Raw genomic sequence first — 22,700 nt, 5'->3', positions numbered from 1 at the left:
TAATCTAATTCCCGCAGCGTCACCCGACTTAACTCGACTACATTCCATTCTCGTTTTGCTTTTGTTGATGTTCATCTTATATCCTCCTTTCAAGACACTATCCATTCCGTTCAACTGCTCTTCCAAGTCCTTTGCTGTCTCTGACAGAATTACAATGTCATCGGGAAACCTCAAAGTTTTTATTTTTTCTCCATGGATTTTAACACCTACTCCGAATTTTTCTTTTGTTTCCTTTACTGCTTGCTCAATATACAGATTGAATAGCATCGGGGAGAGGCTACAACCCTGTCTCACTCCCTTCTCAACCACTGCTTCCCTTTCATGCCCCTCGACTCTTATTATAACTGCCATCTGGTTTATGTACAAATTGTAAATAGCCTTTCGTTCCCTGTATTTTACCCCTGCCACCTTCAGAATTTGAAAGAAAGTATTCCAGTCAACATTGTCAAAAGCTTTCTCTAAGACTACAAATGCTACAAACGTAGGTTTGTCTCTCCTTAATCTAGCTTATAAGATAAGTCGTAGGGTCAGTATTGCCTCACGTGTTCCAATATTTCTACGGAATCCGAACTGATCTTCCCCGAGGTCGGCTTCTACTAGTTTTTCCATTTGTCTGTAAAGAATTCGCGTTAGTATTTTGCAGCCGTGACTTATTAAACTGAGAGTTCGGTAATTTTCACATCTGTCAACACCTGCTTTCTTTGGGATTGGAATTATTATATTCTTCTTGAAGTCTGAGGGTATTTCGCCTGTCTCATACATCTTGCTCACCAGATGGTAGAGTTTTGTCAGGACTGGCACTCCCCAGGCCGTCAGTAGTTCTAATGGAATGTTGTCTACTCCCGGGGCCTTGTTTCGACTTAGGTCTTTCAGTGCTCTGTCAAACTCTTCACGCAGTATCGTATCTCCCATTTCATCTTCATCTACATCCTCTTCCATTTCCATAATATTGTCCTCAATTACATCGCCCTTGTATAAACCCTCTATATACTCCTTCCACCTTTCTGCTTTCCCTTCTTTGGTTAGAACTGGGTTTCCATCTGAGCTCTTGATATTTATATAAGAGGTTCTCTTTTCTCCAAAGGTCTCTTTAATTTTCCTGTAGGCAGTATCTATCTTACCCCTGGTGAGACAAGCCTCTACATCCTTACATTTGTCCTCTAGCCATCCCTGCTTAGCCATTTTGCACTCCCTGTCGATCTCATTTTTGAGACGTTTGTATGCCTTTCCGCCTGCTTCATTTACTGCATTTTTATATTTTCTCCTTTCATCAATTAAATTCAACATTTCTTCTTTTACCCAAGGATTTCTACTAGCCCTCGTCTTTTTACCTACTTTATCTTCTGCTGCCTTCACTACTTCATCCCTCAAAGCTACCCATTATTCTTCTACTGTATTTCTTTCCCCCATTCCTGTCAATTGTTCCTTATGCTCTCCTTGAAACTCTGTAGAACCTCTGGTTCTTTCGGTTTATCCAGGTACCACCTCCTTAAATTCCCACCAAAAAGGTGGGAATAACTTTTATGCAATTAATGAGGGAGAAGAACGCTCCTAGATTGTTCTTCTCTCCCTCTCTCCTCGCTTGTTTCTAGTAATAGGATGCAGACATATTGTACCGCGAAGGTTAGTGGTTGTTAATATAGTACGTGTTAAAGTTTATATGTGAGTTATTTCAAAGTACAGTGAGCGCTCTGTCATGTTCCTTGCACTGAATTAATTTTTCTCAAGACGTTTACTGCTCCACAATTTTAGCGGCCGCTGCTTCAACGCACGCCATTACGCGTCGACCTATAAAGCGAAATCATAGCGGAAGCGCAGAGATCGCCCGCTTTAACATTCAATAAACTTTTTTTTCACGGCAATGAGCCGCAATGGAGAGCAACATTAGTTTTAAGATTTTACATTTTAGCATACGCCGAGAGCCAGGATTCGACTACCACAACCTGAATATGATTGTAAGAGAAATATTCTTCGAGCATTGTGTGGGTTCACAATAATTTCAGTATTTGAGCCCATGCTCTTAAAGTACAAATATTTTCATTTAGAAGTTATATTCTTGGAAGTAAATCAGTCCATTATGTTTGCTGATTTTACTGCTCCGTTGCGAGTTACGTAGAAGTAAAACCAATTTAGCAATAATTTTCTAAAATAGTTAAATAACTCAACAGTCAAAAATCAAAGTGTATATTTAAATCTCTTTCAATTATAGATTTCAAGTAAAAATCATTTACATTTCTTACATATTGGACCACACAATTACATTCACGCGTGTTTTTAAAGACATCAAACAAATGAGAAAAATATAAATAAATAAATATACTCCTCTCGAAGGGCCACTTCATCATCACGACGCAATACCTGTATGTCACTGAATTAAAATTACCAGTTTCCGTCAAACAGACCATCCTCAAGTATATTTTAAATCTGAAGACGGTCCGTTCTCTCACTAAAACTCGTAATTATAATGAAGTGACGTACAGCTGTTGTGTCCAGCCATAATTTTTCAGAAATATGTAAAAGCTGTAAATCACCGACTCCTTGATAATATGTCCTTATATTATCCCGGGCTAAGGTAACGGACCTATGCTTGCTACAATTATTGCCTAAAAGCATGGGTTGCATAAGACTAGACTGAAAGGATCATTCTGAATAGTACGGCAGTAGGATGATTTACAGACTGTAGAAAGTTTCTTTTTTATTACACGAAGAGCGGAACGAAGCTCAGGCTATATTAACTGAACTGGGCTAAAAATGTGTTTCATGTCATTACATGGAAGTTCTTCCAGAATCTCGACAAAGCAGAGCAACTACCCCACACAAAAAAGATCTATCACATCGCATTCATCTAATAATTTATATTTCACTTATTTATTTTACTTTTAAAGGAACAGTTACTTACTTATAAATAAAATACAGCTATCTGCAGCGACGTCGGAAGCTTAACGTCATTTTCACAAATGAACATTTTGTAAATATGTACTGCTTTATGCGTTCAGAATTTATTCCCTACAAATCTCCTTCATTAGATGAGTCATTCGATATTTTCAATTAAAATTAACTTCATATTCATGCAAGAAATGTGAAGATGCTTTACTAAAATTTTCCGTAAAGTCAAGGCGCACGATTTTCGGAAGAAATTGATCGTCGTGTCGAAGGTTTATATGAAAATATGATACGATGTCTCATTTCAGCTACTTTTACAAACTATTAACAGGGTAAGTACAAGCTATTTACAATGTCTGAAGTCGTTGCTGGTAGAAAACACAGTCATATTAAGGGGAGCAATTAATATCCCTGTCAGATAGATTAAAATGAATCTTTTGTCAATAACTAAGAGTCATAAATTGTTAAATGGTTTACATTTTTTGTGTTGTTTAGCAAGCGAGATGAAATCTACAAAGTTAACACGCCTTAAAGAAGCTGTGGGAAGCGGAACGGCGGAGCGAGTGGCTGTGAGGTTGCGGTGTGTATTTCGTGTTGGTGCTTTGACTTCCCTCTGCCAGATTCATCCTGGTGTCTCCCAGGTGCACTCAAATTGCTGCAGTAATAAGTTTCTGGAAATTAGTTTCTCTCTGGAAGTTACAGGCCTACCGTCGAGACGTGCTCACCACAATATTTCCGTTCTCGCGCGAGAGGTCACGAGAGGGGAAAAATAGGCTTTACCGTCAACCCCATCTAAAGCAAGATGAAACTTTTATTCGCAACTCGGTTTATTAGCCGAAAATGTGAAGGCAGAGGCGAGAGAAACAGCGCTTCGTTTGTACTTGTGTTTCATTATTTAACTAATTAAATGTTGTATACATTTACTGAAAACTATGTAGTACGAAAAAGTAACCTGAAAAATAATTTTAAACAGATGAATTTATTTAAATTTAATGAAATAAAAGGAATGGGTCTATTATGATGAAAGCAATGTAGGTGTACTGAAGTGAGATGATATCACAGCACAAGTATTGAAAGAGCGATATAACGAAAAGGACTTGACAGTTGACAATTTATACCAAACAAGGACACAAAACCAGTGTAAATTTCCTATTGACACGACTTATTCAACCTTAAGTCTATTACATCTATTGGTGTGGATGAATGGAAACTAAGCTCTTCCATTTTGGGGGACAAAATACATGTTTAACTGTGATTTTTGCAACAGTTTCGTTAAGTTTGTAATGTATAATTTTCAGTATCGACGCTTCCCATACTGGTGTTGGTTAGCCATCTGTATTTCAGATAATCGCTGATGCCATTCACGTCTCACAACAGAAAGTAGAAGTTCCTCGTACGACCAATTTCAACTTTAAAAACAATTTCTCATACAATGGGACTACCTTGATGGTTTATACTGAAAGGTTACGTTAAAAAGATCACCTGTTTTATGAATAGCATCCCCTCCCTCCCAAATAGCGAGCTGGCCATCGAAAGGAAGTTAACACTGCAAAGAAATGCAACGATGTCTCGTATAGCATATATGTGGTTCATCAGCTCTCCCTAACTGATTATGCTTTGCATACCTGGTAAATCTGAGCGTCTCATACAGTCAAGGTAACTACTTAAAGTAAGCAACTTCCATTTCCACAGACGGGGTTAGTTGCATTAGTAACTTACATACGTAAATAACTAACTTTGAGACCGTAATTTATGACAGCACGTGTCAGCAAATGCTTTAGGTTATGTCACACACTCTTCACCTTCTATCTACTTAAAAACACTAAAAATCGTCATTGTAAGAAAAGTTAACTATTCACCATGAAAGTCAAAGTGTACATCGAAAAATTATTTTAGGCCGATTTTTCGTACCAGAATTTATAGCTTGTAATTCATGTAGTCTGTTGGTTGATGTAATTGTCTGGCAATATGTAACAGATACAGAAATAGCGAAACACATTACGCATCCATGGATCACGATTCTAACGCAAGAGAAGAAAGCTAGTATGCTTACTGCAGCGTGTCCACATAAAATATCACGCTTCTACAATTATTAACGACTCATATACAAGTACAAATGAAATGGTTCACAATATATAAAACCAATTTGTCGGTTTAATATGCTATTTATGTCATACTTAAAATAAAGCAATAATTTCAGGTAAGTCTAGTTTCTGTATTACAGTTCATTCTTTATACAATATTTCGATATTTGTAAACAAATAGCAGTACCCGAGGAATTTAGCTACTATTTTGTTGTAATAGCCACGTGCAAATTCACCATCAGTTACGTGGCAGTGAGAACTAAACATGTCTATGATACTAGTCATATTTCACGTCTGTGTTACTTAGTGCACGTGATTTCTATGGAAGCAGAACCTTAATAATGCGAAAATAGTTGTACAACACTTGTGAAACAATAATATATTGAGGACTACAGCCTATTTCAATTATACATTTCTTGTGCGTAACCGTCTGTGATTTTAGTTTGAAAATATATTGCGACAGAAAGAAAGATTAAGAGGTAACCGTTACAAAGATGTCAGAATACTAACTCTCCGGGTGACAGATGAATAATATCTTTGTTGGCAATTGAGGAATGAAAATTATACGGCAAAAATTACAGAAATATGTTACAAGTTGGTAACTTATTGACGAAAATTTGATTAAAGTAGACATTACTTTATATGGCCACAAAATTGCTGTAACGGGAGTCTATGCAATAAGTTAATATGAACCAAATCGTAACAAAGATGTCTTTAACAAACTGGATGGCGTAGCGGAGAGGAAAATAGGAAATAAAAGAAAAGTGATTATTGCTGGAGATTTCAATAGTAGAACAAGGAGACAAGTGAGAAATTAAGTAGTAGGACCATATGGAGAAAATGCAGTAAATGATAATGACATAAAATTAATTAACGCATCTGAATAAAATTCTCTATAAATTATAAACGGTTTTCGTCTGCATTAAGACAGTCATAAATATACGCGGCTTCTGAATACACTTCAATTAAAATCATTAATCGATTACACAATAATTAGGAAAAACAGCCTTAAAAACACAAGACGTCAGAGAATACAGAAGAGTGATCCATAGTGAGCATTAAATTGTGTTTACAGGTGTATATATGACAAGTAAAGAAGAGATTGTTGATAATGATGAAGACTTCAAAACTGAAACAAAACTTCAAAAGTATATTGTAAATAGCTTAAAGAATGAAAGTACAATATTTATTCGGAGAAAAATTAGTGAAAGATTAACTCGAACAAAAATTTAATAGTCCACAAACAGAATATAAATACAATGTTAATAGTTTACATATGAAGCCAAAGAAGTTCTAGATAAACCAATTAATTGCAAGAGAACAAAATCATTATGTTATTTTGATTCAAATATAGAGAAAGAAGTTACAAGTATAGAAATAAAAATATTTAAAATGGTTACAATACAAAATATTCAGGACAAACTAGAATCAATAGTGCAAAAAACGAAAACTAGAAAAATGGCGAAAGAAATGAGACCTGTGAACAGGCTTAAAAGAAAAGTGGACCTTTTTGGGGGAAGAAGCAGCTCAGAAGCATGGAGGATATTGATAATATTGATGAAATCTCTAAAGAAAGACGAAATTAATTGTGTTAGTTTAAGAGTTGGGAAATGTTTTGGGAATTATTGACAGAAAATAGGGAAGAACTTTTGGATACAATTAATAACGAAACAGAGATAACAGAAAATAATGAGAGCTTTTCTTTGAACACAGAAACAGTAAAAGATTTAATAAAAAGTTCAAAGAATGAGAAGCTATAGGAACTGAAGGAACCCTAACTGAACTGTTGAAATATGGAATTGATAAATTATGTGATGCTTGAGAAACATTTTTGAAAAATGTTTCAATGGTGAAGATGTCCCAAGGGACTGTAAAGTACGATTTATTCAGTTTGTAAGTAATGAAAAAGAATATGAATAAGAATCACATAGGAATAACGGTGGCAAATACATTTAGCAGAATTTATGATAGAATTATTAAGCATTCTTAATCGAGGAATTTAAGGAAATCGAGGCTGAAGAACAAGTTGACTTCAGGGCAGGAAAATCAACTGTACACCATATACTTCGTTTGCAAAAACGTACTTGATAAAGTTTTCGAAATCAGCCCTTTCACTTGGTATTTGTAGACATAGAAAAAGGCTATGACAATATACCTTCGTGCATATGGTGAAAAGTTTTAAAATAATATAATATTAATACTATAATAGATAAAGGCAATCCAGAACATTTATGGACACTACTGTAGTCAGGGGCGCAGTGCATCACCAACAATTTATAAAATAGATACAGAAAAAGAGTTTGGAAACTTGAAAGAAAAAATATAGAAACATGCGAATCACAATACGTTATAGTAGTATGTATCCTATATATTCCCTACAATTTGTTGATGACCAGCTAATTTTGTCACAAGTGGAAGACGACGTTGAATTAATTGACAATAAGAAATGGGGTCATCAGGTCAACATTAATAAAACAAAATATATGGTAAAAGGAAGATCAGATCAAGATATTACACTGGAACAAGGGATGGGAACGATTACTCATGCTGAAGATTACAAATATCTGTGAGTAAAACTCATGCAAGATGGTAATCAAGATACGGAAATTAGTTGAAGAACTAATGCAGAGAAGTTTACTATCGTAACATTAAATTTTATTGTACTCGATCAACAGATTAGAAAGAAAAGAAAAATCTTCAAAGCAATTATTAGAAGCATTATGACATATGAACCAGAAGTATGGAGAGTTAAATCCCAACTAACGAGTAGACTGATGGAAACTGAGATGGATTATAGGAGACAGTCTCAAACGATAAGCAGGAGACAAAGGGTCAGAAATGAAATCAAGACTGTCACAAGATCAATTATTGATTTTCTGGAAGAAAGATATGGTGCAGACATATGAAGAGGATGTCAGAGGAGAGACTGCTACGATGGGTCATGGAATTTGAACCACCAAGAAGGAAGGAAAGGAGGGACCCCACCATCCACATGGATACAAGGAATTCAGACATTAATTAGAAGAAGAAAATTTATGGACACACACGGGTACAGATGGAGAATTTAAATTAAATTTGATATATAATCTTGGGTTAACGAGAAATTTAAATACATTGTAAAACTTGGAATGACAACAATCTTTGCTGGGGAACTCTCCTGGACTCATACCAGGAAACAGTGAAAATCTAAATCACAACGGCCGGACTAGGATGAAACAAGGCTCCTTGTGAATGAAGACTGTTTTATCTTAAGTATACTGGGTGTATTCCTGATTACGTACTCTCAAGTACGATCGATAAGCACAAAACTAGTGAAACAAGAACGATATGGAATGCTTAGTAAGTCTTGCACCAACAGACGAAGATTCCAATGATACTTTTGAGTATCTATCACCAAACATTTTCAGTTAACACGTGCCCAGCCATAATTAACGGTTACTCGACACACAAGTTAGATGGAGCGATGTTCATTATACTCCGGAGATAACAATTCTTTGAATGTTAAAAAAAATTCACATTGTTGTTGTTGGTTGCATCAAGGCCCATCATGATGAGTGATCGTGTCGCTTTGTACAAGATGTCCTCTAGCTGCCTCAGTGCGATTGGCTAATCTGATCCGTGTCTATTGTTTTCGTAGAGTATTTAAGACCCCTGACAAGAGTTTTTCTTGCCTGCGACCTTGACAAGGATTCAAGAATTAACCGAATGTAGCAGACCGTTTATGGCTATCCAGATTGAATCACACATGCGATTACCACGGTTTCGGTCCTTTGAAAAAGGCCTTAAGGAATCGACGATTGCTGTCAGACGATGATATGCAGCAGGCAGTTACGGACTTCTTCGCGCAGCAGGACACGGTGGTTTACCAGACGAGTATCTCCACCCTGGTGCTTCGGTGGGGTGACTACCTCAATGCTGACGGCGATTTTACCTGACTGGCTTGCTGATTCTTGACTGTACGGCCTCCGAATGGAAACCTTTTGATCATTCCCTATACAATGTTTACATGGAATATGCTAGTGTAAGTACGGCATATTTTTTATGCCTCATCGTTAGAGGATGTGGGATAAATCACAGTACAAGCACTGGAGAAGCTTGTGCTGGACCTTCGTAAATATTTCGTAGTGCCTTAAAGCTATTTATAAGAATTTATTTACAAGTTACTATATGCGGATATTTATTGTGACCAGGCTTACATAACGCTCTTCGGTAAACTACAAACGAAATATCGTCGGAAGAGAGCATTGCAGTTTATTAATTACGTGTTGCGCTGATCGTTATACGTTTTGCCACACTCTCAACGAATGTCTGCTATCCAGGCTGTTCGTCCAAAGTCACGGAAACAATACCGAGTCGTTTCTCTGGCTTCAGAAAGAGGTGCGGGAAACAATGTATTACATCCCCTCCGCTGGTGTTTGGACTGTCCGAATTTCATCTACATCTACATCTACATTTATATTCCGCAAGCAACCCAACGGTGTGTGGTGGAGGGCACTTTACGTGCCACTGTCAATACACCTCCCTTTCCTGTTCCAGTCGCGTATGGTTCGCGGGAAGAACGACTGTCTGAAAGCCTCCGTGCGCGCTCTAATCTCTCTAATTTTACATTCGTGATCTCCTCGGGAGGTGTAAGTAGGGGGAAGCAATATATTCGATACCTCATCCAGAAACGCACCCTCTCGATACCTGGGGAGCAAGCTACACCGCGATGCAGAGCGCCTCTCTTGCAGAGTCTGCCACTTGAGTTTGTTAAACATCTCCGTAACGCTATCACGGATACCAAATAACCCTGTGACGAAACGCGCCGCTCTTCTTTGGATCTTCCCTATCTCCTCCGTCAACCCGATCTGATACAGATCCCACACTGATGAGCAATACTCAAGTATAGGTCGAACGAGTGTTTTGTAAGCCGCCTCCTTTGTTGATGGACTACATTTTCTAAGGACTCTCCCAATGAATCTCAACCTGGTACCCGCCTTACCAACAATTAATTTTATATGATCGTTCCACTTCAAATCGTTCCGCACGCATACTCCCAGATATTTTACAGAAGTAACTGCTACCAGTGTTTATTCCGCTATCATATAATCATACAATAAAGGATCCTTCTTTCTATGTATTCGCAATACATTACATTTGTCTATGTTAAGGGTCAGTTGCCACTCCCTGCACCAAGTGCCTATCCGCTGCAGATCTTCCTGCATTTCGCTACAATTTTCTAATGCTGCAACTTCTCTGTATACTACAGCATCATCCGCGAAAAGCCGCATGGAACTTCCGACACTATCTACTAGGTCGTTTAAATATATTGTGAAAAGCAATGGTCCCATAACACTCCCCTGTGGCACGTCAGAGGTTACTTTAACGTCTGTAGACGTCTCTCCATTGATAACAACATGCTGTGTTCTGTTTGCTAAAAACTCTTCAATCCAGCCACACAGCTGGTCTGATATTCCGTAGGCTCTTACTTTGTTCATCAGGCGACAGTGCGGAACTGTATCGAACGCCTTCCGGAAGTCAAGAAAAATAGCATCTACCTGGGAGCCTGTATCTAATATTTTCTGGGTCTCATGAACAAATAAAGCGAGTTGGGTCTCACACGATCGCTGTTTCCGGAATCCATGTTGATTCCTGCATAGTAGATTCTGGGTTTCCAAAAACGACATGATACTCGAGCAAAAAACATGTTCTAAAATTCTACAACAGATCGACGTCAGAGATATAGGTCTATAGTTTTGCGCATCTGCTCGACGACCCTTCTTGAAGACTGGGACTACCTGTACTCTTTTCCAATCATTTGGAACCTTCCGTTCCTCTAGAGACTTGCGGTAAACGGCTGTTAGAAGGGGGGCAAGTTCTTTCGCGTACTCTGTGTAGAATCAGGTCCAGTGGACTTTCCTCTGTTGAGTGATTCCAGTTGCTTTTCTATTCCTTGGACACTTATTTCGATGTCAGCTATTTTTTCGTTCGTGCGAGGATTTAGAGAAGGAACTGCAGTGCGGTCTTCCTCTGTGAAACAGCTTTGGAAAAAGGTGTTTAGTATTTCAGCTTTACGCGTGTCATCCTCTGTTTCAATGCCATCATCATCCCGGAGTGTCTGGATATGCTGTTTCAAGCCACTTACTGAATTAACGTAAGACCAGAACTTCCTAGGATTTTCTGTCAAGTCGGTACATAGAATTTTACTTTCGAATTCACTGAACGCTTCACCCATAGCCCTCCTTACGCTAACTTTGACATCGTTTAGCTTCTGTTTGTCTGAGAGGTTTTGGCTGCGTTTAAACTTGGAGTGGAGCTCTCTTTGCTTCCGCAGTAGTTTCCTAACTTTGTTGTTGTACCACGGTGGGTTTTTCCCGTCCCTCACAGTTTTACTCGGCACGTACCAGTCTAAAACGCATTTTACGATTGCCTTGAACTTTTTCCTTAAACACACAACATTGTCAGTGTCGGAACATAAATTTTCGTTTTGATCTGTTAGGTAGTCTGAAATCTGCCTGCTATTACTCTTGCTAAATAGATAAACCTTCCTCCCTTTTTTTATATTCCTACTAACTTCCACATTCAGGGATGCTGCAACGGCCTTATGATCACTGATTCCCTGTTCTGTACATACAGAGTCGAAAAGTTCGGGTCTGTTTGTCATCAGTAGGTCCAAGATGTTATCTCCACGAGTCGGTTCTCTGTTTAACTGCTCGAGGTAATTTTCGGATGTGCACTCAGTATAATGTCACTCGATGCTCTGTTCCTACCACCAGTCCTAAACATCTGAGTGTCCCAGTCTATATCTGGTAAATTGAAATCTCCACCTAAGACTATAACATGCTGAGAAAATTTATGTGAAATGTATTCCAAATTTTCTCTCAGTTGTTCTGCCACTAATGCTGCCGAGTCGGGAGGTCGGTAAAAGGAGCCAATTATTAACCTAGCTCGGTTGTTGAGTGTAACCTCCACCCATAATAATTCACAGGAACTATCCACTTCTATTTCACTACAGGATAAACTACTACTAACAGCGACGAACACTCCACCATCGGTTGCATGCAATCTATCCTTTTTAAACACCGTCTGTACCTTTGTAAAAATTTCGGCAGAATTTATCTCTGGCTTCAACCAGCTTTCTGTACCTATAACGATTTCGGCTTCGGTGCTTTCTATCAGCGCTTGAAGTTCCGGTACTTTACCAGCTAGAGATTTCTATTCTGCACCTATACTTTTTTTCTTCCAGCATTTATCCGCCCTATGGCGGGGCCCGCTAATTCTTGATTTGCCTACTGTCTGATTTAATTGTGTGGCCGAATGTCTTTCGTGTCAACTCGGATCGCAGGTAAATCAAGAGAAGATATCTTTTACTCCACCTGTATGAAACGTATTGCCGGCCGCGGTGGTCTCGCGGTTCTAGGCGCGCAGTCCGGAACCGTGAGACTGCTACGGTCGCAGGTTCGAATCCTGCCTCGGGCATGGATGTGTGTGATGTCCTTAGGTTAGTTAGTTTTAAGTAGTTCTAAGTTCTAGGGGACTGATAACCACAGCAGTTGAGTCCCATAGTGCTCAGAGCCATTTGGACCATTTTGAAACGTATTGATTTTGTTGTGTTTCTTGTATTTCAGCTAATTATGTGTAGTGTTTTATGCAGTAAAGTTCGAAAACTATCGCTGCGTTTGCTAGAGAGAACGAGGGAAATAAAATGGAAATGCCGTGTGGTTAGGGCCTCCCGTCGGGTAGACCGTTCGCCTGGTGCAAGTCGACTACATCGACTTGCGTGTCGATGGGGATGAAACGATGATAATTAGGGCAACACAACACCCAGTCCCTGAGCGGAGAAAATCTCCGACCCAGCCGGGAATCTAACCCGGGTCGTTAGGTATGACATTCCGTCGCGTTGACCACTTTTTTTTTTAATCTCATTTTTTTCGCTTTCGTTCGTTGCATCTGCTCGGGGCGGACGTCGTAAGACATCCATTTAAGTTCGTTGTTGATCGATTAACTCAGTTTTTTGGAATGAGGTTTTCACTCTGCAGCGGAGTGTGCGCTGATATGAAACATCCTGACAGATTGAAACTGTGTGCCCGACCGAGACTCGAACTCGGGACCTTTGCCTTTCGCGGGCAAGTGGTCTACCATCTGAGCTACCGAAGCACGACTCACGCCCGGTCCTCCTCATGGCTAAGCCATGTCTCCGCAGTATCCTTTCTTTCAGGAGTCCTAGTTCTGCAAGGTCGCAGGAGAGCTTCTGTAAAGTTTGGAAGGTAGGAGACTAGATACTGGCAGAAGCGAAGCTGTGAGGACCGGGCGTGAGTCGTGCTTCGGTAGCTCAGATGGTAGAGCACTTGCCCACGAAAGGCAAAGGTCCCGAGTTCGCGTCTCGGTCGGGCACAAAGTTTTTTTATTACAGAGGGCTGCTAACGCTCTGACCGAGCACGCCGAGCTACCGTGCCGGCAGCCACTCAGCTACCAGGGGCAGACACGTGGGAAATGAAACCACTGAAGCTGTATCAAGCTGGCCAGTGTACCAGGACTGTGGTAATTTTGAACTGGCACATGAATTCGATACTAGTGCGATCAATACTATACTCGTTTAGCTTTACGAGCAGGTGATGCTATGTTTTTAACTCATATACAAGAAACTTCTATATGGGAATAGTATCTGTTTTAGGGTAACACTAGGTTATCCTCAATTTTTACATTGTGCCCACAGTTGCCACTCTTTACATTAAACTTCAACGGAATTTTCACGACAAAGGCTGGTGACACTACATATTTAAATAATCGAAACTAGGTTTCAGTTACAAAGAAATAAAGTCCCAACCAATAAAGCAGTTTCAGTCCACATAGGGATCAAATTTCCTACGTCTACAATTATTGTCAGTCTGTAGGTAAGCTTTATAGGTACTTTAATATTTGCTACAGTATTTTTGTCCACAAAGTAGCAGTTTTGTAACTTTTTGTCGTAAGTCTAGGTATCCATTTAATATTTTATGTACTTTATTCCCTGGTATCCAACGCACACGTAAACTTGTATCGGAATTAATAGCGAAACCTGACACGCTTGAAAGTACTCAACAATACCGGGGCGTGCAGAAAAGTAATGCTTCCGAATTTTTTATGTAAAAAAATCTCAAAGATTTTTAAATAAAACAAATGTTACTAACATTCTACACATTTATTCTTCATGTCTATACATTTATTTCTCAACATATTTACTCTGGCGATGAAAAAACTTATCCAACCGAGAGATCAGTTTGTTGATACCGCCACTGTAGAATGTTTGACTTCGTTGACTGAGGCACAACTTTATCTCTGCTTGAACCGTTTCAGCGCTATCACACTGTAGCCCTCGAAGGTGTTCTTTAAATTTTTGGAGGTGCACCATGTGTCGACGAACTCTTCGAATTCGAAACTCAGATAGAGCGCGCTGTTTCTCACGCACCGACATGGTCACGTTACACACTTCCATGTTACTCGCTACAATTCGGAACCCTCTAGCGACAGGACTGCAAATTCGTAGACATGAAAAATAAAAATGTTGAATGTTAATAACGTTTGTTTTATTGAAAAATCTTTATGAGTTTCCACATAAAAATTCGGAGGCATTACTTTCCAGCACCCATCGTAGAAAAGAACTTCCTAGTAAACATGAGTCCGCAGACGAGTCGTATTCTAGATAAATGCGAATGTATGTATACGAACTACACTGATTTCAGTATGGAACATTGTTCTAGCTACAAGAAATGAATTTCAAGTCTAAACTTTTGGATTAAATCCTCATCCGATTGGGCTCAAATGTAACCCATAGCCTGCCGTAACAAGAAATACAATACCATTTCAACACCTTACAAATTACTGAACCGCAGTACGTATTAAAAGTGTTCCACGTGCCTCCCTCGCATTTGGACGACATATTGCACTCTGTTGTTTTTCTTTTTCAATTACTCCCGCACAGTTCATAAACCTTGACAGAAATGTACAATTCGCTGCTCAAGTTCTTCGAGCTTATTAAACGGGAGTGCTGTGCATTTCACCTTTGAGATGATCCCACACAGAAAAGTTCTTGGAATTGAGATCACGTGATCCTTAAGGTCAATGAACAAGCCCTGCTCGACTTGTCCATAACGGGCAATACTAGTACATTAGTTGTTTTTCATTATCGGCAAAATGTGCCAGTGATCCATTATGCATGCAACATATTCCCGAACGTCGCGCAAGGGCGAATTGCTCAAGCAGTCCTGGAAGATCCCGCCGCAGAAAGCGAAGGTACCTTCGTCCATCAAGTTTTCTTGGAAGAATATGTTGGTCTAATAATCCAAAAGTAATGCACCTAATCAAACATTCAATGAGAAACGTTTCCAGTACGGTGGCTAGTGAGCAGCATGTGACCTTACGTCAGATCTTAGGCCCATTAGGTCGGGACATAATCGACAAATATACGTTTCAAATATATTTGTAGTAACTAGGAAAATAATTCATACTGAATTCGGTGGCAGATTGTTACCACAATTCGTAACTATCGCGCAACGGTTACTTGGCTCCTTTGTGGACCTATGTTTGTTGAAATGTTTTTGCTTCTGTTGTCATATGTTTTCACTCACCTCATTTTTTTGCTATGGACTGCAAAGATGATAAAAAAGGAAAACTTAGCAGGAGGTTATGACGTTGAATGTGGAAATTCGACATGACATTATAAAATTTTAGTTATTCTGTTTCCTATTTCCATCTTTAAAAGAAAGTTACAATTTTCCGTCAAGGGTCACAGTACTACCAGTTACGGTTATAAACGTTTATAAACCATTGGACGACTGCTTAAAGGCTATGTAGTACAAACATGAGTTACTTTCGTAACGTATAGTTGTGCTATGCATTATTTATGTAAGAAAAATGTTTAAGTACATATACATTTAATTAGTTTTAAGGTCAGCTAGTTTTTCCATAGCTTGCAACTAATGAGGACGTAAATAAAGGGTGATCAGGGACTTCGCTGTCCATTTGAGAGGTTGTTACGTGTAGTAGTGGTACCGATCGAGTGGCTTACCATCTGCAGTGTTGTGAGGTACTTCTTCCACCAGAGGTATTTCTGATACTGGGGACCCAGCGAAGCCAGCAAGTAGTACGAGTACATGATGATATGCACGAAGCTGTTTATGAGACCCAAAAGCGTCCCGTGACCACCTGAAATACCAAAAAACCTTTAATACGAATTAAATAAGTATCATAATGTCATTTCTAAGTTGTTTTTCTAATACTATATTCCACGCAGACTGGTAAAATTGACTTACAATTTCTTCAAGACGATTTTGTGACGAGCAAGATAATTTCAAGAATTTAGGAAGAAACAGAACAGTTTTTTGCAACACAGCACGATACCAGTGTGGGCGAAACATATTTTACCTTTTACCACCACACTAAAGTACCTTTAAGTCTTCCTTGATAATTTCAAACATTTCTGACTTGAAATAACGATTTTCTCATCAAATGAAGCAGCTGTGTGTTTTCCATCCTTTGATTTCATTGGCATGTGAACCTATCAGGCGCAATCCCTCCAGTTAGCTTCATGTTTTGAAAGGAAAATAATTCATACATTTCAGATTTTTATACCATATCTGAGAGAGCTGTGCACTGGTGTACTGCCGGTTCACAGTCTACAGTGGGCGCTATCAACCGGCAATACACCCGTAGGGTGGTGGCTCTACTAAAACGCTGTGAGAAACTGATGAAAGTCACTAACACAACAGTTTGTATAATTTTAACAGACTGGCCTGCCGAGGCAAATAATTTAAACTGCACGCATGCACTGGCAGTTCAATATGTTCGATGCTTCACCTGCAAGGAGTTCGTCTCCCAACGATACTTTAACGAAAGTAAGAAACGAGGAGGTCACGTCGTTAAAAATAATCTTAGTACACATTTTATCCAAATATGAGACCATCTGTCAGGAATACTTGACTCCTAAGTATTCCCACGTAATTTCAGAAGTGAGAGAGGCGACACATTTGAATTCTAGATGTTATGGGTTATCTCGTATAAATAAAATGGTGTGCTTACGCCAGAATTTATTTAAATTACCAGCATCTAAATTGCTACTGTGCTGTCGAAAGAAAAGGCATGATACGTATCAGAATCAGTAGATGATCATTTGTTCTCCACGTGTCTGGCTTGTACTTCAGGGTAATTTTACTTAGCAATGACCTGTACATTTCCTCACCGACGTGACGTACCATGGTTCACACTCGAGTCCACGCAATAGATGAACAATTTGCCTACTAGCTCATAAGTAGTGAAAATATGTATGCACGTGTAAACTAGTAACTATAGACGACCATTTAATATTTGTTTGGCTATTCCAGTCATTCGAAAGACCCGACACCAATTTCTAAACGAAGTGGAAATTTTCATGTTGCTCCTGAGCTCTTGAGTTTGTCAATGGCGCTAATTAAAAAATATATGGAACATTCAATATGATATTGGCATAATGTAACCAACTAGGATTAGAGTCTGTTCTGAAACTAATATTTCTTAGGGTCTAATTTCGCAAATTTGGGTTCGACTTTAGTCTGTTAGTTTATAACATTTTGGAATGGTTATATAAATTCCCTGAAGAATAAAGGTATGTAACAGTACACGCAGACCAGTGCTCGTTAGCATCAGTAATATGGTGTGAACATTTACTCTGGCCTACATAAGGCTGTAGCCTCTCATCGCAAGATTTAAACCCCGTGTTGTAACGCGTTGTTTGTTTACCAACCTGGGAGGAAGCGGCAGCCGATCCACGCGCAAACGGGCATCAGCGTATGATGCCACAGGTGCAGGTACGACACCTGGTTGTTCTTCTTGCGCAGCACGAAGAACACCTGCAACACGCCTGCAGTCACTCTCCTGCCTCTTTCTGCCCTTATTTACTTATTGAGTACACGATACTATAGGTGTGTCAAATCTATAGATTGCATAAAACTGTCTCAGTCCTTCCCATTAACATACCTTCGCTGCATGTCTCATAATAACATTCACATCAGGAATTTTCAGATAGTGATTGTCCTAGTACTCTCTGTCTCGCTATGTGTAGTTTACTTTGAGAAACGAATAAAGTATTTTAGTAACCTTATTAAAGACTTTTTATAGTTACGGGTTGTTTGGAAGAGGAGATCAAACAGCGAGGTCATCGGTCTCATCGGGTTAGGGAAGAACGGGGAAGGAAGTCGGCCGTGCCCTTTCAAAGGAACCATCCTGGCATTTGCCTGGAGCGATTTAGGGAGGAGGAGGAGATTAGTGTTTAACGTCCCGTCTACAACGAGGTCATTAGAGACGGAGCACAAGCCCGGGTTAGGGAAGGATGGGGAAGGAAATCGGCCGCGCCCTTTCAAAGGAACCATCCCGGCATTTGCCTGAAGTGATCTAGGGAAATCACGGAAAACCTAAATCAGGATGGCCGGACGCGGGATTGAACCGTCGTCCTCCCGAATGCGAGTCCAGTGTGCTAACCACTGCGCCACCTCGCTCGGTAGCGATTTAGGGAAATCACGGAAAACCTAAATCCGGATGGCCGGACACGACAGACTTTCTATAGTATTACGCAAGTAGATGCATACAGTCTGATGAAATGTGAGTTTTGTTCGACGCAGAAATAAAAATCCACTATTCTGAAAAGGTAATCAAAATTTACCCCTCAATCCCTGCTATTTATTTTCGTAGTTTACTGATATGAGGACATTAACTACAATTATCTCAGAATCTTTACTCATACACTTTGTAAGAAAATATCACGCTGTTTTTATGCATCCCAATCAATCGCTACTCCAGAACCAGTAATTACGCAAATAGTTTCGTGAACAATTTGCTGCAGCGATCACATTCTTATTCAAAACCTTTGTTCATTTTTACTGTCTAATGAAATCGCATTTCGTTTTTTCTTGTGAAATAGCTAATTCCCATTTTTCTATTCAGAATGTAATGCTATGGAAATGGCCAGAATTTTATTTGATGAGCAGATACAGCAAGATGAGGCGGCCCTTGACGTCCTGTTCATTGTCCCACTATTTGTTTGCGTCCTTTTGATTAGGTTGGTTCGAATCCTGCCTCGGGCTTGGATGTGTGTGATGTCCTTAGGTTAGTTAGGTTTAAGTAGTTCTAAGTTCTAGGGGACAGATGACCACAGATGTTAAGTCCCATAGTGCTCAGAGCCATTTGAACCATTAGATTAGGTTGGACACATTGTCAGTCTTTTGGGTCCGTTGGTTAAATATGTTGTGTTATTCAGATTCTCTGCCGTGACACTGATGTTTGCCTTGAATTGGCTGGTGTACTTCAAACAACGGAACCAGTAAGAGCGATGAAAAATATTGCACTTTTCAAAATAGTATCTGCTTCAGTCCAGAAAATTTCAGTGAAACGTGTGCTCCGTAAATTGGATGGCTTATGATTGAAGTGAGTGTGTGTGTGTGTTTGTGTGTGTGTCTGTGTATGTGTAATGTTAGAAATGGTTCAAATAGCTCTGAGCACTATGGGACTTAACATCTATGGTCATCAGTCCGCTAGAACTTAGAACTTCTTAAACCTAACTAACATAAGGACAGCACACAACACCCAGTCATCACGAGGCAGAGAAAATCCCTGACCCCGCCGGGAATCGAACCCGGGAACCCGGGCGTGGGAAGCGAGAACGCTACCGCACGACCACGAGCTGTGGACGTAATGTTAGATTTAGTTTTGAAATTTCGGTAACGACGTGGTACAGCAACCTGGATTTTTACTGTGGAATAGCATGAATTAATAATGTAGATACCCTCCGATATAAAGGGGCAATCAATTGAAAACAAGAGAGACGAAAAATGTAAGTGAACAGTTTACAGTTTATTATTTTAAAAGTAATTGCCATAACAGTTAATACATTTTCTCATTCTGAGACAAGACGATCAGTGCCTTCGTGGAAAAATGATTGCGATTGCCTACGGAACCATGATACTGTCCAGGCGTGTACCTCTTCGTCTGAAGCAAATTGACGGCCACATAGTCTTTTTTCAGGACTCCAAAAAGATTGAAATAGATAGGGGAGAGATCGGGACTGTGCGGGGGATGCGTAAGGTCTTACCAGTGAAACTTCTGCTCACATGTTGCTAAGAAGGGAGCCGTACGAACTTCCCCTCACCGATTTGATTCATATTGACAGGTTGTGTAGGGCACGACTAAGGCTTCAACATACGTAAACACGACATAACTCTGAACCATTTTCGAGAAAATCGTGTTTGAACATTTTACCCGTTCATTACACACTTCGCACGGTCGCTAGTAATCAAGGACACCACAGCCAAGAGAGTAACGCTTAGTTTCGTATTCTCCAGGTCTGTGGATGGAATTTCGCTTCCGGTACTCTTTTTTTATTTAATTTCCATGTAATTCTTGCAATAGATATGCGTGGTAGGCCGCTAAATTGTGCGATGACAGAGCATTGCTTACTTATGTAACCCAAGTTTGTTTTGTAATAGACACATTGAAAAACAGCATGCATATGCAAAGATCCTGCGTTCATTATAAGTGCCGTAGGTAGAATTAACTATTGTTTTCTGTGTTTCTATGATCAGTATCATCGTGATTCGTGTGGTGCTCCATAGGTTACACATCATACTTGCCACAAATGCGGATGAAATAATATAAATAAAATTAAATGGGAGAAAAAGTGCAGCCAGGGATATTCGTTTCATGGACCTCGCTCTCCTGAGACTAACAGCGTAACATGCTCTTTTTTGTTTTTTTGTTTTTCTTATTTTTTCGTTACCTACTTTTATATTTGTTTTTTATTTTTTTATTTACTTTCATTTTATGTTCGAAGTTTATTTCACACCTTTCACAAGTAACCACATAAAAACATTACAAAATGCCATAAAAGGCAGAAAATTGGGACAAAATAATTAGAGACGCGCTCCTGTAATATGCATAATATGCATTAAATGAAATGGGCAAATATTGTTTGACAACACCGTCTTGAGCTGTGTTGCCATTAGTAGGGCCAAGGCTCTATAGTCACTATTAAGCATGGTGAGCGGTCATTACTGATCCACACTGTGACCTTCAGCCCTTTTCGTTTTCGGGCGAAAGCAGGATTCAACAAAGACAGGCGGTACGTATGTGTCAGGCAGCATGAGATTGTACATTGTTATCCATCGGGGCATAACAGGCGAAGTCTTTCCAAAAATACTGAAGCTATGACCCTTTGTGACATCAGATGCCGACCATCCGCGGTATGGAATACGACGATCAACGTACGGCAAAATCGTCGTTTTTGCGTATCACATAATGTCAAATCGAAACTGAAGAGTTTCCTCATGGGTCAAATGGCTCTGAGCACTATGCGACTTAACTTCTGAGGTCATCAGTCGCCTAGAACTTAGAACTAATTAAACCTAACTAACCTAAGGACATCACACACGTCCATGCCCGAGGCAGGATTCGAACCTGCGACTGTAGCGGTCGCTCGGCTCCAGACTGTAGCGCCTAGAACCGCACGGTCACTCCGGCCCCTCATGGGTCACTCCTCCTATTCTGCCGAGGAGTTCCTTGAAAAAGTAAGCTGATTCTTGTTATATTGTTGACTGCGTTAACTTAAACTTATGGATTGACTTCTTTCGGTTTCATAAACATTTTGTTTTTATCTGTTATTACTTTTATGTTGTAATTTCATGTACTGACACGTTCCATGACCTTGGAGATTTGCTCCTCAATTGGGTACTACGGAACTTGACTTGTATATAAATAAATAAAGTGGTGGACATCCCCCGTCACCACCGTCCAAGCATCTGGCCCATATACTGTAAGTAGGCCTTCCAACCTGTATCGCGTGAGAGTGTTGATGTGCGCCTTAGCACGGTTAACTTCGCCCTGCCGGTCAGGAGACGGGGCTTGCAGTGACACTTCAAGAAGCATCGTGTAATAAAACTCCTTAGTGTCCCTGTGCTATTGTCTTTTATCTTGGCCTTACTTAATACGAGCCGGCCGATGTGGCCGAGCGCTTCTAGGCGCTTCAGTCTGGAACCGCGCGACCGCTACGGTCACAGGTTCCATCCTGCCTCGGGCATGGATGTATGTGATGTCCTCAGGTTAGTTAGGTTTAAGTAGTTCTAAGTTATAGGGGACTGATGCCCTCAGATGTTAAGTCCCATAGTGCTCGGAGCCATCTGAACCATTTTACTTAATACGGTCAATACGGCACTCCGAGTGTCCTGTAAAAAATGTAAATCTTCTCTATTCCCTTTGATTTGTTCCCATGTGACGCCAAGCCGGTATATCACTTGTAGTTTCTTGCAGGTCCTGAAAGTGAGAGTTAGATTCTTCGGAGCTAGGAGGCAACTGAAGTCACAGCCGAGGCGAAAGTGGTCTTACCTGCCGGCAAAAAGAGGAGCAATACCTGCAGGATGAAACGGTGCTCTTTCCTTTCGCTGATCTGTGCTGGGAGGAGTGGGGGGGGGGGCGTAGATGTTGGTGAAGCGGGTCCCTTGAACAGTACTGCTAGACCCCGCGCAGATGGTAGAAAAGAGGGATCCGTTCCCGGTATTCCATCCCGTATTAGGACGAGTAAGGTGAGTTGTGCGCGAAATATTACTTCAGGGAGCGCGTCGAGCCGTACTTCTTGCACCAATAGGATATCAACTTCAGACGCATGTAATATATCAAGAAAGAGTTCAAATTCAAATGGCTCCAAGCACTATCGGACTTAATATCTGAGGTCATCAGTCCCATAGACTTAGAACTACT

The 22,700-nt window shown here is 40.0% G+C and overlaps 1 protein-coding gene across 1 annotated transcript in view; it reads right to left on the bottom strand.

The window, feature by feature from the left end:
• Positions 1-22,700, bottom strand: part of LOC126471632 (elongation of very long chain fatty acids protein AAEL008004) — a 135,433-nt gene that overhangs the window by 4,884 nt on the left and 107,849 nt on the right. The window contains exons 6-7 of the mRNA XM_050099868.1: positions 17,704-17,809; positions 15,994-16,130 (exon numbers count right to left, since the gene is read on the bottom strand). Of these exons, the coding sequence (XP_049955825.1) occupies positions 15,994-16,130; positions 17,704-17,809 (243 nt within the window). The remainder of the gene's footprint in view (positions 1-15,993; positions 16,131-17,703; positions 17,810-22,700) is intronic.

The sequence above is a fragment of the Schistocerca serialis genome, chromosome 3, assembly GCF_023864345.2.
Source record: "Schistocerca serialis cubense isolate TAMUIC-IGC-003099 chromosome 3, iqSchSeri2.2, whole genome shotgun sequence".
Classification (NCBI taxonomy): Eukaryota; Metazoa; Arthropoda; class Insecta; order Orthoptera; family Acrididae; genus Schistocerca; species Schistocerca serialis.
Note: the sequence above shows the minus strand (reverse complement) of the source record. Positions and strands in the feature narration are given on the sequence as shown.